Genomic DNA, 17,197 nt, shown 5'->3' with positions numbered 1-17,197 from the left:
ACGAGTATAAAGATGGCTTATAATTTAAAAGAAAAAAAAAAAGACTTGTTATAGGAGGAGCGGTTCAAATTATCTAAGTGATGTTACTCCTTCTCACTATGAAAAGTTTTGCAGAAGTTAATCACAACTGTTTTAGTAGAATACGAAACACCTCTGTTATTTTGTATAGCAAATAATAATAATAAAAAAACAAGTAGCCCCCCAAAAAACACGCTTGGATGTATATTTCCATTTTATGATTACGACATGATGATTCTCGAGATTTTATTTGAATAAAATGCTACATTTTTTTGGCAGATTTCCTTATAAGACCCCCATCCTGAGACGCTGGGTTCGGGGATTTTCAGAATAAAAGCGAAACACAGATGCGCACATACTAAGTTGCTTTTATTAATACAGAACTGCATGCTACAGAGACTGTACAGCATAAACATTTATTCATTACAAAAAACATGGTTTTAGAACCATTTAAAATAACAGGAAAAAACAAACAAAAAAATATAAGAGCATAAAATAGAACAGGAACATCACAGCCGTTAAGGAAACATTCAAACTATTTATCATTAGCATCTTAATAAACCAGAGAAGAAATCGACAGATTACAGTCGCGTCATGTCAACTACAATGGCACCGAGTGGATGATTCTCTTGTAGCTTTTTTTACAGCCTCTTGCAACATCAACATGCCTATTTTTTCTATCTACCTATATGTAGTAGTGTACTTAAAAGTGGCAGTTTGTGTATTTTTTTGTATTTAATAGTTTTTTTATGAACTTCCTAATATACATAATTTGGCCCTGGTGGGTTTATACAGTATGATGTCCGTCTTTTTATTAAGTTTAAATTTTAATATTTGACAATTTGCTACCAAACACATTTGTTATAGCAACATTTATACTACATACATAGCAATCTATGTAACGTCACAGCAAAAAATGGTATCGAAATTAAAAAAACAAAACAAACAAACAACAACAAAACAAAACAAAACAAAAAGAGATCCCTACAGCATGGTTGGGGTGGGGGCAGAGGAAAAATTATCACAAAATTTTGGCACGGAAAATCTGTACACGAATCTACAGTCCGAGAGATGTGACTGTGCAATAAAAAAGAAGGGCATCTGACACTTTTCCAACTACTGAACACGCGGTACCCACTGTCTCGTGTTTCAAGTTTTCTTTTCTTCTTTTTTTTTTCCTGTAAAATGGCTTATAGACGCATTTCTTGAAATGAAGTTGTGCATACATCTGTTGATGAGATCTACACAGTACACTGAGCGGAATCCAGGTTTTTCGGAGAGGAAAGATAACAAAAAGATTTGCCTTTTTAAAACCTCCTTGTAAAAATGGATCGTTCGTATAGTTGCTTACCTTAAGAAAAAATATTTGTACAATGTATTCAGAAAGAAAAAAAAAGAGACACATACAAGATACAACAAGCAATCTCTAAAGCAATAAATACTACTGGTCCTAGCGTTGTGACATTTTGAATTTAATAACCCACAACCCTCCCACCCGACCTCCCCTCAAGCCCACCCAAACTTGCCTGACTCCACCCCAAAGGTAAACAACAAAGAAAAAAAAGACAACGCAGTGGAAGAATGCATATTTAACACAGTAATCCCCTCCCGCCCCGTTATTCTGTACATTTAAACAAGAACAAGTAACATCACAATTAAAGTTGTTCCTCAGAGAGGTGTCACCGCTAGCCTCATGCCCTCCAAGAGTTTTGAACAGATGTCGAATGATTGGTTCGCAAGCTCGTATTTAATACAAATAAAGAAGGAGAACCAACTCTTTCAAGAAAAGGGCTCGTTGAATAATCTAGCCTACCTTTTTTATATCCGTCTTTTTAAACATTTGGATGCTGAACTAGATAATTTCTGTTTTGCGCTGTTTTAAAACTACAAAAAAGACAAAAACAAAATTCATAAAAATTTTGGCAGATTCACAAAGCTATACTACAGCTCATTGTATCATTTCTTTATAATAATTAGATTTGTCTGATAATGACGGGTCAAATATTGACCAATGAACTTTAATAAAAACATAACCTAAAATTCCAAAGCCTTATGGCACAGAAACAGAAAGAGAAAAGAACCGAGGGCGAGTGAAACGGAGCAGAGAGAGGGCCTAGAAAGATGTTTGTGTGAGTGTGTGTGTGTGCAGAGCTAAAAAAAACAAACGGAGGAGGAGAATAGGATAGACTATTCTATAGACTTGGTCACTAGCGACAGAGGCTGTGGGGCTGTGGAGGGGAGGAGCGAGTGGGAATGACACAGCGATGCCGAGGGCCGGGCCATCGAGGACGCCACAGAGGAGCCCGGCTGCCGCGAGGACGAGACGTCACGGTGCTCCAGAGCTCCGTTGTGGGAGGAGGCGGCGGGCGTTTTGCTAGCTGCTGCGGCAGAGTTTTCCAGCTGAACCAAAGATGGCGGTGGAGGCCCAGCCAGGAGGTGCGGGTGGTGGAGTGGCTGGTGGGCCGGTTTCATAGTCAGTGAGAGAGGTTGCATTTGTTCAGTCTGAGATTTGGACTCTTTTGAGGAGGGGGAAGGAACCACTGAGGAGGGGGAGGATGGGGGGGAGTCTAGTAAGCTTCCGTCCGTAGAGGGAGGACTGGCACAGCTGCCTTCACCTTGGATGTAGCGAATGCACTTTTTTTTTCTCCTAAAGGACAAGGTGAGAGAAAGAGAGCGTCTCTCAGTGTCACAGCTTCACACTGAATATCATCTTAGCACTGTTGCTGACTTAAATGCACCTTTCCCTTCAGAAATTTGTGGGGAGAGGGTTTATTAAAAAGAAACAATACTCGATGGATAACGTTTGGAGGTGCATTTAAGCAACTTTGTAAAGGAGGAAGGTGGTAGAAATGATAGTCAGTTTCTAAGTCATTAGGCAGGACAGACACTGAAGAAAGATCGCCTGGACAGGAAGCAGAAAGGGAATGAGAAGCACGCACACAGAGATGAGGACGATGAAGAATGAAAGAGATGAGCTGTGGTCGCGTTTGCTCTCCTAACGCTCTGCTGTTCTTACAGGAAGAACTGCAGCCTGTTGTCTCTAACACAACTGTTACTGGACCCAGCTCACTGCTCTACTTCTATCAGACTCTACTCTCTCTCTCTTCTCCTGAGGGAACAGAGTTTGGATATGAGGCGAAAAAGTCAACAGGATCCAAACTGCCCTGCATCTGCCCCACAGACACAAGTGTGTGTGTGTGTGTGTGTGTGTGTGTGTGTGTGTGTGTGTGTGTGTGTGTGTGTGTGTGTGCATGAGGGGGGTCAAAGCACCATGTTTGCATTCCTGCCTGGGGTTGGGACCCTCCCCCTGCCTGCCGCGTCCCGAGGCCAGGCCCGTTGCACTCGCAGAACCCGGTGAACGAAACACAGAAGGGAGGGGGGGTGATCAGGAGAGCAGGGGATTGTTGCATTTTTCTGTGGTGACTCTGCTCTGAAGGCTGTGCTTCAGATTTGGTTAAGGGGGAATCTCTGCCCACCTCATCTTTACCCTGACCCTGACAGTGACCCCTTTCTCTCTCAGCTCTCTATTTTATCACAAGAATGCCCGAAGGCCGCGGAGTACCAGTATTTAAGACTTACAGGGATGTCGAGTAAGAAAAAATAAATAAAAATAGACCAAAAACTGAGCCTTTTGGAACATGTAACGCTGACTTACTGTTTAATTAAACCTTTATTTCTGTTAACTCTGATCTACATAAATGCAAACGGAGAGCAGATCACTGAGGATGAAAAGAAGGAAGGACATCGACAGATTACATATAAAAGCCCACAATCGCATGCTGGGTGGGGGGGAAAAAAGGCATGCATTTCTGATGAAGTCAACACAGTGCAAGCACACAACACCAGGACAGCAGAAAAGAGTGAGGATGAGGCTGTTAAGTACATCCTGTGCCGATACTGTAGCTTTTTTTTGGACGGCGCGGCGCATCGATCGGGCGTAAAAAGGTATCGTTTTGCTACTACATGCGCGCCCCGCTCTCGATAACTGTCTGTCAAACTGCAACAAATGAGCTAATATCCATTTTTTAACAGACATATTGATTTATGGTATGTGCCCGTGTATGATATTGATTTCTCTGTCTCGGGGGAAATTATAGCAGATGCATCTTTTAGGAAATGGAGCCCAGAGAGAACTTTTAACCTCTCTGCTCTTAAAATGAAGGCTGATTTACTGCACTTTTCAGTCTCCTGATCTCATGATGTGCTATTATTAGAAATAAAGCCATGTTTCTGATAATGTGTGTGTCAGCTGTAAAGGAAGGGGCCAGCTGGAAGCTAACGGTTACAGAAAAAACAGAAAAATGACCTTTTGGTGTTCATCTTGCTACAAAATTTTGGCTTTTTTTTTTTAAGCTCATCTGTGTTTTAGAAACAGTGAAAATGAAACATTAAACAGACAATGTGCTGCGATGAAATGTGTAGAGAAAGAGTGGGGCAAGATGTGGTGCAAGCCAGACACAAAGAAGGGTATTACTTAGCAGAAACAAATACCTACCATGAAAATATTCCCAATTCAAAGACTGCTTGTGTCAGAACAGAAAGACAACAGGTAGGGACTAAGTAAGGGTTATCGAAGAGGAGTTTGGAGGAAGAAGAGGTGGAGAAGGAGGAGGAAGAGGGCACAGAAAAGAGTGTCACTGAGCAGGCCCTCAGAGAAAGCAGGGCTAAATTTGTAAGCATCACAGTGTTATTCAAAAAGAGTGCCAATTAGGACATACATGACATTTAGGATGGGAGGGAATTATCCACTGCCTGGAGAGAAAATGGATTTCAATCGTAGCAGCTTAGACGGTCAGAAATGTTCTGCTAAATCACATTAGGAGCCATGATCTTTCAACATGTGTTTGGATAAAATATTTGGAAGTCTTATTTAGAAATCCATTTTCTGACACTTGGCTTGAACTGACTTTAGAGGAGTAGGAAACTTCTCAGTTAGGAAAAGGGGAGCTGAGAAGTTTTCCATCTGTTACCACAGTGATGGAAACGTGTTTTTAGCAAGACATCTGAGCCAGTAATCAAGGAGAAGATGCTCATTGTGGATGTCTTTCCTCCCATTGCTACTACAGGAGTTATACCTGCATGGTTTGCACCATAAACTCAGCTGGTCAAGCCCGAACAAGGCACGACACTTCTTTGGGGTATTTGCATCTGTTAGCCAAAGAGGTAGACACAAACACACACACAGAGACAAAAAGGAAAAAAAAAGAAAGAAAAAAGAAAATGGACACGTCATTGCACAGACAAAAACATGTAGCCAGGGCTTAGATTTAGGCTGGCAACACTGGGATGTCCTCCATATTGACCAAGCCATCAGGCTCCAGAACCTCCAAGCCCCGACCTGCCAGTTTAGGACTTCTGATTAATCTCAGTAAGGCTCATTGTAACTGTGCATCCTGCAACTTTGCAACTTGAACACATACACACAGACACCACTCATACAAGCACTCGTACGCAAAACCTTTTTCCCCAAACAGGAGGTAAAAAATCAAATAGGGTGAACCCAGAGATAGACCGGCAGGGTGTGGCTGGAGGAAGCTGAGAGGTCATAATAGCCTGGCGGGACAGACGGGGGAGGGAAGCGAAGAGAAAGGAAAAGCAGCAGCATAAAAGAGAGGAGGAAGTCCCAGCGTAGAGTGACCCAGCCTTCACCTGGCCCTGGCCAGTGCAAGCACACACCATACACACCTGCACGGGCCACACCAGTTATTCTGTTGGTCGAGCCCAAAGCGCGCTCGACACTTCTTAGGAGCGCTCAGGTCTGATGCCGCAACAAGGAAGGGAAGCCAGCAGAGAGGAGCAATAGAACCAAAACCAATAAAAAAAAATAAGGAACAGAAATTAAAAAGAGGAGAGAAATAAGGAGAAAAAACAGTGAATCTATGAAGCTTGGCAGTGGCTCATTTTGCAAGAAATCAAAACCCCGCACCCAAAAGAAAAAGAAAAAATAATTCCCCTTAAAGCCATTATCAAGTGTGCCTTTAAAGATAGGGCTGAACTCGATTAGTAAGTTTCAAACACAAGTAAAAATCAAAATGCATGCAAATTATCCAATCGGGATGTTAACAGTGGAAACTTTTCAGTAGCATAATCTAAATTCTGGCTGGAGTTAAAGCTGAAGATAAAGACCGATTTGGCTGAGAGGGGTATAAATGGAGCAAATGCAGGTTGGATTAATTTACGGTTAGATGCTATCAGCGCACTACGGTTTCAAAGAGACGAGGTCAAGGTGGCAGAACTAGGAAGAAGTAGCAGATTGCTGGAGCAGCACAGTCGTGAGTTAGCCCTAGCCAGGGGAAGGATTAAAAAGGCTGGAATCTGGAGAGGGAATCTACTCTTTAGACCTGGCATCAAACAGTTGATTATTTTCCATCAGCATTGGCGGTCTGTTGCGGAACAGCTGCCAGTCACTTGCTAGCTCTACCCAGTAATCAAGTCATTATCAGAAATAGAGCTGAGTGACAGCAAAACGCTGTGGTGGAAGCGTTTGAGTCCAGGCTTTGTCTGAGCAGAGACTTATTCGACAGAGGCTGGGCCAAACTCATGCTGGCCTATAGGAAAGGCAAAAGTGCAGCTACTGAAGCATATAGATTAAGGAGGTTTACCCTGACATTACAGCCTTCAGGTCATACTTCATAATGATAATCTAGCTTTATATATAAATATATATATATATATATATATATATATATATATATATATATCACCAGGTCCTCAAGCATACTGCATAGTAATTTGAGCTAAATAGCAACAGTAAATGAGTGTAAAATGAATTAAATATAAGCTACCCTGAAGTCAAATAAACAATGGCAACATTTTTGAAGAAAAGAAAGCAGCAAACAAAGCAAAAAGAGCATATTTCAAAATATAGGATTTAAGCTTAAACCTGCCTCACTGCACATTTATGAATGGATAGATATATAAATGTATACATAATTTTAAAAGGAAGGAAAATAAAACAGTTAGTGATTTAATACTCAAAATGACATTAGCACCTGTAATCGGAGGGAGTGAAAGGCAAGGGTTTGGAAAATATTCTCTGCGTTCTGGAAAAAAAAAAGAACAGATAGAGAGGCCTTCAAGAAGAAATCCGTCACCAAAACGAGCGCAAAATACATAAGAACAAGTCGTCATTGCTCCTTACATCATCAGAATTAAAACGCATAATGAATGAATGAATGAAAATCACAGGTTTAGCAAACCTCCTTAATTTTTAAGATATAGGTGATTTATTTTGTTTTTTCCTCAAGTTGGTATAAAAGCATGCAAGGAAGCAGGCGATGGGAAGGGGAGGTAGGCCCAACAAGCACACGCATGCACAGTCACGCAAACACGCACGCGGTACAGTCGTGCAGTCCGTCTGCAGGGCACAGGCAAGTAAATATAAAACACGCACACAACACTGTCAAAGTTAATGGCTCTCACGATGCTTAAACCTCACATTCTCGTAATATATCACAATACCAGAAGGCTAAGGGCCAGGGGAGGGGAGGGGGGGTGAGAAGGACTGTGGGGGGTCATGCATATTCAGTCGCTATTAGCTAGGAAGAGCAAGGGAAACTGGAAAAAGGAGGGAGGGGTGGGGTTTACAAGCAATTCTACTATTTAAATATTGCATTGGGTAGCAACTATACCAAAAAAATAAAGAGAGAAAAAGCCAGGCAATATAACTCACATACACACACAATAAAAAAAAAACTAAAAAAAACATAACACAAAAAAACCAGCTACACTTTTATCTTGCAAGATGTCACATCTGCCTGACACATGATGGGGCTCTTCTAATATGAGAGATAATTGCAGCTCACTTACCATTGCTCTCTGCTTGCTGCTTTTCCCTTTTTCTCTTCTTCCTTTTCCCCTGTTGGTTAGCCGCCAAAAAATAGAAAGAAAAAAATAGACACAGACAGGAACCTTAGTTATTATATTGCAGAATGCCCAAAACATGAAACAGAGAATAGCACTCATCTTCGTGTTTACTTATTTATTCATTCATTCTTTCTCTGCCTTTTTTCTGTCTTTGCCCTCCGGTTTGCAGCAGCCACTGCAGGCCAAGACCAGAATTCTCCCTCCTCTCTCTCCCTATTTTTTTGGCTCTTTTCTTCTTGTTCTCTAATCTTTTGTTTCATTTTCCTCTGTTTTGTGAATGCCTAGGCATCTCGACGCACTTCTTATTTGGAAGACGGATTTCTCAAGGCTGCTGTTGGGCGACTGCAGTGGTCAGACTGATCCCAAGATGAGAATCAGGTATGCGTGGGTCAGAGCGAACTATCCAGGCTACAAAACATTTCACACTTTAAAATCTCAGCTTTAATTTGAGTAGTTTTACAATGACATAGCAAGAGCTATGTGGGATATACTGCACTTCTTGGGCAGCTATGTGTTGCTCACGTGGCTCAAAGCTCACTGAGCATTACCGAGCATTGTAGTTCAAGGTGGTTTGAGGTATCCATGTAAAGTGGCATTTAAGGTACTTGTCTTTCCAAAATCACATGTGTATATTTTGAAAACCCATGTGCACAGAGGTAAAACTCGCCAACAACCAACTACGACTCTTTCAGATTGGAGGACTAATTTATAGCCCCTATTAGACAAGCAGGTGTGAATGAGCACCCTGGTCACGTTTTTATGAGGTAAGATTTACTTGCTCACGAACTTTAAATGTCAGCAAGTAATGTTTGAATGCCGAGGATGCTTTCCAGGATGTACCCGCCAGCAATCATGATGTTGAACCCCTCGGTAATCCACAAAAACACATCGTTAGCTTCATAGCATAAGTGCCTAAGTCATTGACTTAGTCAAATGACTTAGGCAATTATGCTATGAAGCTAACGACATGCAAAAAGAAACAGGTTGAGTTGTGCAACCAAGTTCTGTGGAATAATGACAAAATATCAATCTGGCCAGTGGCATTTACTGATGATTTCACTGCAGATAGAAGCAACTCGAAGTATACAAAAGCATTTAGTGTGGTAGGATTCTCCGAAATGCCTCTAAACCCGTTCAGAATGGCAAACCTAAACATTTACCCAAAGCAACCCCAGAGCAATTCAGGGGGAAGAAGTTAAACACCCTGGAACGGCCAGGTCAGTAATCTGATCTTAATCACATTGGGCTTAATTCCACTTTCTGAAGACTGGAAAGGCAAAGAGGCATGGCAGCAGTCATGAGGTGAAGGCTGCAGCAGTAAAGGGCAGGGAGAGCACCACCAGGGAAGCTACAAAGCATCTGCTGACGACTATGGACCAGGGACCTCGGGCATTTACAGACTGCACAATATTTTAAATATAATGTAGTTTGACTTCACATATGTCTGTAAATGACCTTTGTTCCCTGGGGGAGGGGGGGGGGGGGCTGTGTTCTAAATGCTTTCTATACTGATAAACCCACTCAAATTAATACTAAGACTTGGTACTTTGCATCCTTTATTTATTCCTTACTGGACTGTCATTATCTGTAGCATGATAAGGTGGATTTAAGACCAGAGCATTTTTGTCCTAGATCTACATGAACAGATTTTGATCTGTGGGGCAAAGAAAGGAAAAAAAAAAAGCAAAAATAAATGGCCTTGAATATGTGACCTAGCGAAAGGGGGGGAAAGAAGAGGCTAATACGACTTGTAAACTTAAAAACTTACATAGTTGTCTCGTGCTGACCAGCCTGGGTACAGCTGCATGTGGAGCTGTCGTTCTTTCCTGGCCAGCTCGTAGTACTTGGCCTGCTCCTCCCGCGATAGGGCGTGCCACTGCAAAATGAGAAACCAGGCACAGAAAGAAGAGATTTTCACCCAGAACAGAGATAAAAATAGAAGAATGTGTGCATGTTGTGTACTTTCTGTAAATCCCAAAGTATGTCATCATTAACTACGACTCTTTTCTTCCATCCCATTAGGCCCTTTACAGCCATGTTGTGATTGAAATCAGCATGGCTGAATGTCTTGTGCGAATAAGCTGGTAGGACTTACCCTTCGCCCCAGGATCTGGTTGATGGCAGCACTTTCCTTGAGTGTGCACTCAGCCACCACTTTGGCCCGCATCTCCTTCATATAGAGCATGAAGGCATTCAGAGGTTTCTTTATGTGGACCTCTTTCTTTTTCTCTTCTACCTTTTTACCGTCTGTCTGTTTCCTGTGATGGGGCAGAGAGCAGTGAGATGAGCAGAGTCTATCTCCAAGTGGTCACCAAAAGTCAGTAATAGGAGAAAGTTTACTCACGAGCTGTCGAGAGAGCTGATGTCACTGTGCGAGGATTCCTGCTTGACGTTGGGTGTTACGATGGCTGGGTGAGGGATGCCCGTGGTGTGCAAACTGTGGTGAGGGGGCACCATGTGTGGGGGGAACCTAGAGGACAGAAGACTGTGTAAATCGTCAGAATGAACACAGGTGAAATGAGAAGATGGAGCACATGTACACACAAGACTACACGTCAAAGCACATCATGTATTTTCAGTTTCTTTCACAGAAATGGAATTGACCCTTAGCCACACTAAATACAAACATTCACATGAAAATTTCCTAAGTATTAATAAACATTTATAGACTTATCTACTCAAAATGACAGTTTACTCAGTCACTAAAGCTTAAAAAATAGTAAAAAGGTCATTTTCTGTTGCTTAATTACTACAAATCCACACTACACCCAGTCCATTTTTTTGATGGGATACTGGATCCTTTATATGGTAGCTTTATCATGCGTCTCTAACTACTGGGACAAACATGAAAAAAAATAAACATCGTGCTGAATTCAGTAAGACATAAAACCAGTAACTGATGTTTTACTGAGGCCACAGCTCAATGTGAGACAATCAAAAAAAATTGTAACGCCTCCTGCTGGTCAACAGAAAGAACACAGGTTTAGAGGAAAGGCTTAGCTAATTTAGCTTAGCTAACAGCTTAGCTTGCTGTTAGCTAACATTTTATATGTTAGCTAACATTTTATATGTTAGCTAAAAATGATCTTTGTTTATTAATACTGTTAACTAGTGTTGTGCAATTAATTTTCCCAATGGCTCCCTAAGAAACTGGGACTGTTGTTGAGGGCCATGTCATTCTTAACACATTTTATCTCTTAAAAGCTTATTAGCCGCAGCTTTAGCTAGTCTTGTCCATTTGTTTTCTTAATTTCCGATGGTATGTTAAGCTACCAATTTAATTTGTTCGTCTAGGACTTGAGGGCTCCTTGAACTCCTGTTTTCATAGTTTAATGCCTTCGATAGCTGAGAACTTCTCAGCACGCACATGTCATTGCCATCTATAACAAATGACATATACAATAGGTGTGCACATGGTTTCCAAATACGATTCTACTGGCAATTACTATTTCCATCATTCAGCTGTAGATAACAAGGGGCGATCAAAGATTTCAGTTTATTGCATTTTGCCAGTTAAACGATATGAAAATGCCAGATTTGGGAGAGGTAAAGCTTGAAGTGTTATCTCTTATCAAGGAATTCTGCAAACTAGATGAAAATGTTCTATCATACACTCCGGTATTGGGTCTGTATTTATTTCCTCCCCATTCGTTTCTGCCTATTCAGCACTGTCAGCAGCACTGACATTTTTATCTTCATCCCTCTGCACTCCTATCATCATTTCATCATCTCCAACTGTGCCACATATCGAGGCCAAAAACTCTTATTTATAAAAATCGCTCGCACTGGCTAGAACAGCCATAAGACTCTGCTGTTCTGTATGCGCCAGTGTATGTATGACAATAATTATTTGTGTGCGATTATTTGAACATGCACGTTCATGTGTATGTTTACAGCATGGTGCCTTAGTTCCACGTGACCACACACAAATTCAAGAGAAGAGAGGATGATGAAGGAGAAGAAAAAGGAGAAATAATTCTTTTTTTAAAGCAGCTCATTATCCAGCAGTGTCTGGCTGCATGGCTCCGAGCCAGAATATAATGATGAGGATAAACTCGCCAGGAACAACTAGTTTCTGTTGGAGGCCATCTCAGGGGAGTGCCAGTGCTCCCCCTCAAACTCTTTCCCTCTTTTTCTCCTTTCCCCTCTTCTCCCTTCATCACTGACACATTGGTGTTTGTGCCATGTCATCCGATGATGGGGAGCTCGGCAGCAGTGGCTGCATATCGCCCATCATTAAGGCTGCTGCATTTTCTTCACTCACCCCGTTTCCTCTCTCCCTGTTCACCCCTCCCTCCTTCTCTCTCTGTGCACTTGTTAAAATTTCCTCTGTTCCAAGATCTATTTTTCTCTACTCTCTTCTTCTTCTCTACTCCTCCCTGTCCCCTCACCACCTCCACGCTCCTTCGTTTCCTCTCTCCACCCCTCCTCCTGCTGCCACCGCACGGCCCAGGTTATGGTTTAAACATGACGGCCATCCCTTTGAAGCATGGGGGCATCATCATCACCATCATCGGGCTCATCAGCAGCAAGCAGCGCCTTGGACCAATTTAGCCAACACAGAGAGGGAGATGCATTGGAGACCCCACCCATCCACCCACCCCAACCCCGGGGCTCCTACGTCTCAATCTCAAAGGTAAGAATGGCTGGTGGGAAAGGGGGGGGGGGGTCACCGGCGCAGCAAGCCCAGTGTCAGCCAGTGCCATTTAATTGCCAGTGTGAAGCGATAGCCCCCGTGCCTGTTTAATGTATAATGATCCGGCCGGTGCGCTTCTCCCGTTAACCAGGAAAAGAGAGGGAGTGGGATGACGGGGGAACATATCAAAGGGCAGGCTTAAGCACAAGGGGCAAGGGGGCCTCTACATCCACCCACCTGTCACACATACATTCACACGCACACAGACAATATGGGGGACCTGCACTGGCTCCAACCCTATTATCAAAATAATGTCTTTCATTTGCTCCGCTGACTGTCTCTACTCTCCTTAGCTCTTTTTCCTCCCTTCCTACAAGAATGTATTTTTTAACAGGACCTAGGTGTAAGGTGCTCATGGGGGGGGGGGGGGGACTACGAGGTACCGGATTCATTCCTTGAATCCTAATTCAGTTCGGGCTAAGGCACTCGGGACTGATATGAAGCAGCGCTCTCCTGCAAAGACCTAACTCCCGACAAGAGTACAAGCCAGGATGTCTTTTCTCTCAGATTTTCCGCAGCCAGCCTGCACGCTACAAATCGTTTGAGCTATCACAGCAGTGTGGCCTGATCTTTAAACAAAACCAACAAGCTGAAGCAGGCTGTGATGAAGGGATTCTGCTATGCTGCTGACACAATTAGACAAATTGTTACTAGATTTTGTCAGCTAGTACATTTTTTTCCCCTCATTTTGAGGGGGGTGATGTACTAAACCCTCCCATTCACCAGAGAACTCCCAGAGCCCTCCATCTATTCAGTTATACTAATTCAATTAGGGGCCTCATCACAGGGCATTAGCTCTTCCCCATGGCCAGTCCCCCCCCACACCCCAGCCAGTATATTCAATTAGCCGCACTGGAAATAAGATGATCACAATGTAGAGGCTGTCATTAAGGGACCAAATTAGCAGTCACTTAAAGCCCAAGTTGGCTGGGTACTGTTGCCAGATGCCAATGTCTGGATAGACCCACCATCTGACCCTTTGCACTTGAGACTTGCTGGGGATGGGCTGTGAGGGGCCCAATCTGACTCTAATGCAGACATCGTTCCAACGAGAAAGCAAAATTGGTGCAAGACAGAATTTTAAAAAACCAGATGCAAAAAAACTGAAGTAAACCGTCTAGGTTAGCCTATAAATGAAGCTACCCTTTATTCTCAGGGTTATGCTTCACAAAACATAATTCCCTCTTGAAACTGCTCCCTTCCTGCATCTACATGATCCATCAATGTCACAGAGGTCTAAACAAGCCGCCCTCAGGAGCTGCTTTTCCAATCAGGCTGTAATTAAACTAAAGCTTGGCTTCATCCCTAGACTCCAAACCAGCGCCGTCCAAAGTCCCCTGCTGCAGGGGCATGTAGAGGGAGGAGGGAGGAGCAGTGGGAGTGGAGAGAGTGGGAGGCTGTTTGTTTTTCTGTCTTGGTGCTTTTTTGACTCATCCAGACCCACAAATCATGGGGTTTTCAGGCATCCTAAATTAATTACGGTCACTTCCCACACAATAGAGAAGACGTGCGTTCCTCAGGGGAACAATAAGTAGCTAACTGCTGACTGACAAATAGATACACATGTATAAAAGATGGCAACGAGTACACACACACAATGCCCTCCCATGGGTGCACTAATGTCCAGAGCAGCAGATGAACTGGACCAAAGCACTGGCCAAGTGTCAGACCCCAGCTTATATTACGTAGTCCTCTTCAAAGTGTTGCAGTTTGTTTATCTGTCTGCCTGCTTAAACTCACAGCAAGGACATGCCCCATCTCATTTCACATCAGCCTGACATGCAGCGGGGGTAAATGTTCTTCAGGGGCCTCATTAGAAAATGATAAATATAATTAATATTTGAGCATGCTAGCTGAAGCCCCACACTGGAGAATTGGCCTTTTGAACAGAGATGGGGGAGTGGGAGCGCTCCTTAAGGGAGAAGTTTCTGCTCACTGTTTGTGCACATGAGCGTGCGTGCGTGTGTGTGTGTGTGTGTGTGTGTGTGTGTGTGTGTGTGTGTGTGTGTGTGCTGCTTGCGCATTGCCCTCACAGCCAACACAAACACACACCAGTGAAGGTACAAGCAAATGAGAACAAGCATGCGTGTGTTTAGCTCTTAGGGCTTAACTCACCTTGACATGGATGCGTTGACAGTGAGCGCAGTTGGGTAGGGGTGTCTAAAACCCCCTGTTGTGATTGGATAAACAGGTTGACCTTGCCTAAGAAGAGGGAAGAAAAGAAGAAAGACAGAAAGGTAAAGGAACAGAGTTGATGGAAGAGGAGAAGCTAAAGCCCTCTGTCTCTCACTTCTCCCCACCGTGGGCCTCTTTATTCTCATTTGATCAGGACAAAAATCTAGGGGATTGCAGAGCGCAGATCAAAGGGAGGAAAACTCTGAACAATTTGAATGCCACAAATCTTGATAGCAATGGCTAATTAAATTTCATAACCCTTCGCTCTGTGTCGACAGAGTGGGGCCCCGTTCCTCCCCAAGCTGGAACTAGGTGTTTTGTTGTGATAATTAAAGACGAAGCGCGGGTCTCTTTAATGGAGCCATCACACTAATTGAGGTCTACACATCCAAAGACAAACAATAATGAATGTAAATTTATACCAAAATAAAGTGCAGCAAATCAAAGGGCGCCATGGCTGCGCTCAAGGCCTCTCTCGGTATTTAGATCGCGGTGAGAAAACATTAAATTAACAGAGCTTAATTTGTAGCCTTTTGTCATATTAACAAGTGTTGACAAGAGTTACCAGGGGAGAGCCCCTATGTGGAATTGTGGGTAAAATACGGGCAATCACAGTTCATTAATCTAATTGAACCATACACAGACATGCAAAATAGTATTTGACACAAAATAGCAAGTTGAGGTTGGTGAGGGCTTAAAGGAGCTGCTGCTATGGTTAAGCAGCGAGTGTGGAAGTTGGTGGGCCAGTGAGAGACAGAGAAAGCTTTTAAAACTGTGTCCATAAATCCATAAATGAAATGTATGAAAGGTAATATCCACTTTTCTTGTTTACAGTGCCACTCTTTAATGGTTTAGCTTGATGCGCACCTTTATGCTTAGAAATCATCACAGCATGAAGATGTTTCTAGCCTTTCCGCACAACTCACAGGAGAATAAAGATGAAAGAGAAGTAAAAAAAGGATTTGCTTACTGTGGTACTAACCATCCCAGCGGATGGGGGATCTGGCCGACAGTGCCAGGTGACAGTGGGTAATAAGGAGATATATCTGGAGGATGTGGAGGCCTTGGAATTCCTGTGGAAGAAGAAAAAGTAGAAAAAGAAGATGACAGGAGGAGAGAGGAGGTGGACAGGACGAGACGATGACAGAGAGAGGAGAACCAAAATCTTTGTCAGTGCTGGGATCTTTTCTTTGTTCAGTTTCACATATGAACGGGGCAGACATCACAGGAGTGCAGATGGGAGGAAGAGGAGGAGGAAGAGGGCTTGTTGCATCGAATGTACACAGTGCTAAATCACACTTCCTGATCAAAGGCCTTTGAGGCGGCACAGCGGCACAGTGTGTTGGAAGAGGCAGAGGGGAAGAGAGGTGAGGAAAAAACACCAACACGATTCTTGTCACATTTGTCTGGTGACTCAGAAGATTAATGATATAAAATGACTGCGGTTTAGAAGTTAACAAAACATAGTATCATAATTAAAGCTTTCTATCTGATCAAAGAGCTGCCAATATGAGGCTAGCAGTTGAATCTGCCCGCTGATTTACACTGACAGTCCTCGCTGTATGGGCGTAGTTATTACATACATGAATAAACAAAGCAGTTAAGAGCTTCCTTTTTTTCAAATTCACCTCAATATTTCTGGATTTAAATCAGATTAATAGTCAATTAGCTTTACATTCGATGCTACCAGAAGTACAACGCAGTGACGATCAAACCCCAATATCCGATCATCAGTCTCCATTCGTTGAAGTGATCCTCAGATTTAGCATAAAACAAGCAGCAAATTTTGTTTTTCACCCACCGACGGTGACAAAGATATCCAATTTAAGGACAGCTCTTTTTGAGGGCATCGCCGAGCAATCACACCATCCACGGTGTTGCCTTTACTCTCTGTGGCAGCTGACAGGCGAAGGAGCTGCATCGACAAGCTGCCCCGAACGAATGCCTTGAAAAGGTCTCGTACACAGCCAGCAGTAAAAATAACTTTCTCTCTCATGACAAACTTCAAACAGGGAACACTAGACAAGTGTAAAAGTGTGGCAGGGAGGGGTTTATGTGCAGCAGACCAGGAACTGGGGGACATTTTTTATTTCTTTCTTTTTTTGGCTGGCTGATGTGCGTTTCTTCCACACAGCTTGCTTTTTGCCCATCCAGCTGATGCTTCAGGTATTTTGGCCTGTGGTAACAAAGCCAACGTAAACCCAGATGAATCTTCATAGATTAAAGACGTTGGCTTCTGCTGGTGTTTGTTCCCAGCTGATTTAGCTCATCCAGGATCTGACTCTTGAGGAATTATGGTACGTATGGACTCTTTTATCCAAAGCAGAAAACTTTTCTTGGGAGTACAGTTATACCAAAAGTGAGTTCTATTAAAAAAAAAAAAAAAAAAAGAAAGCCTGTGGAAAATTATCCCATCGCCACCCAACGCTCAAGACCTAATAT

The 17,197-nt window shown here is 42.9% G+C and overlaps 1 protein-coding gene across 38 annotated transcripts in view; it reads right to left on the bottom strand.

Annotated features, from left to right (window-relative positions):
• Positions 1 to 366: 366 nt before the first annotated feature.
• The window catches only part of tcf7l2 (transcription factor 7 like 2), an 87,838-nt gene continuing 71,007 nt past the window's right edge, over positions 367 to 17,197 (bottom strand). For 3 of the 38 annotated variants that reach the window (XM_026178605.2, XM_026178599.2, XM_026178609.2), the window contains 9 exons: positions 15,726 to 15,828; positions 14,696 to 14,782; positions 10,229 to 10,354; positions 9,980 to 10,142; positions 9,653 to 9,760; positions 7,828 to 7,876; positions 7,011 to 7,061; positions 5,704 to 5,776; positions 367 to 2,665 (listed from right to left, as the gene is read on the bottom strand). In XM_026178605.2, the coding sequence (XP_026034390.1) occupies positions 2,206 to 2,665; positions 5,704 to 5,776; positions 7,011 to 7,061; positions 7,828 to 7,876; positions 9,653 to 9,760; positions 9,980 to 10,142; positions 10,229 to 10,354; positions 14,696 to 14,782; positions 15,726 to 15,828 (1,220 nt within the window). In that variant the 3' untranslated portion in view covers positions 367 to 2,205. Of the gene's footprint in view, positions 2,666 to 4,512; positions 4,575 to 5,092; positions 5,167 to 5,699; positions 5,777 to 7,010; positions 7,062 to 7,827; positions 7,892 to 9,652; positions 9,761 to 9,979; positions 10,143 to 10,228; positions 10,370 to 14,695; positions 14,783 to 15,725; positions 15,829 to 17,197 lie in introns of those variants that run through there. The other 35 variants (XM_080305066.1, XM_026178601.2, XM_026178608.2 and 32 more) reach the window with 27 other exon arrangements.

Source organism: Astatotilapia calliptera, chromosome 8 (genome assembly GCF_964374335.1).
Source record: "Astatotilapia calliptera chromosome 8, fAstCal68.1, whole genome shotgun sequence".
NCBI classification, from domain to species: Eukaryota; Metazoa; Chordata; class Actinopteri; order Cichliformes; family Cichlidae; genus Astatotilapia; species Astatotilapia calliptera.
Note: the sequence above shows the minus strand (reverse complement) of the source record. Positions and strands in the feature narration are given on the sequence as shown.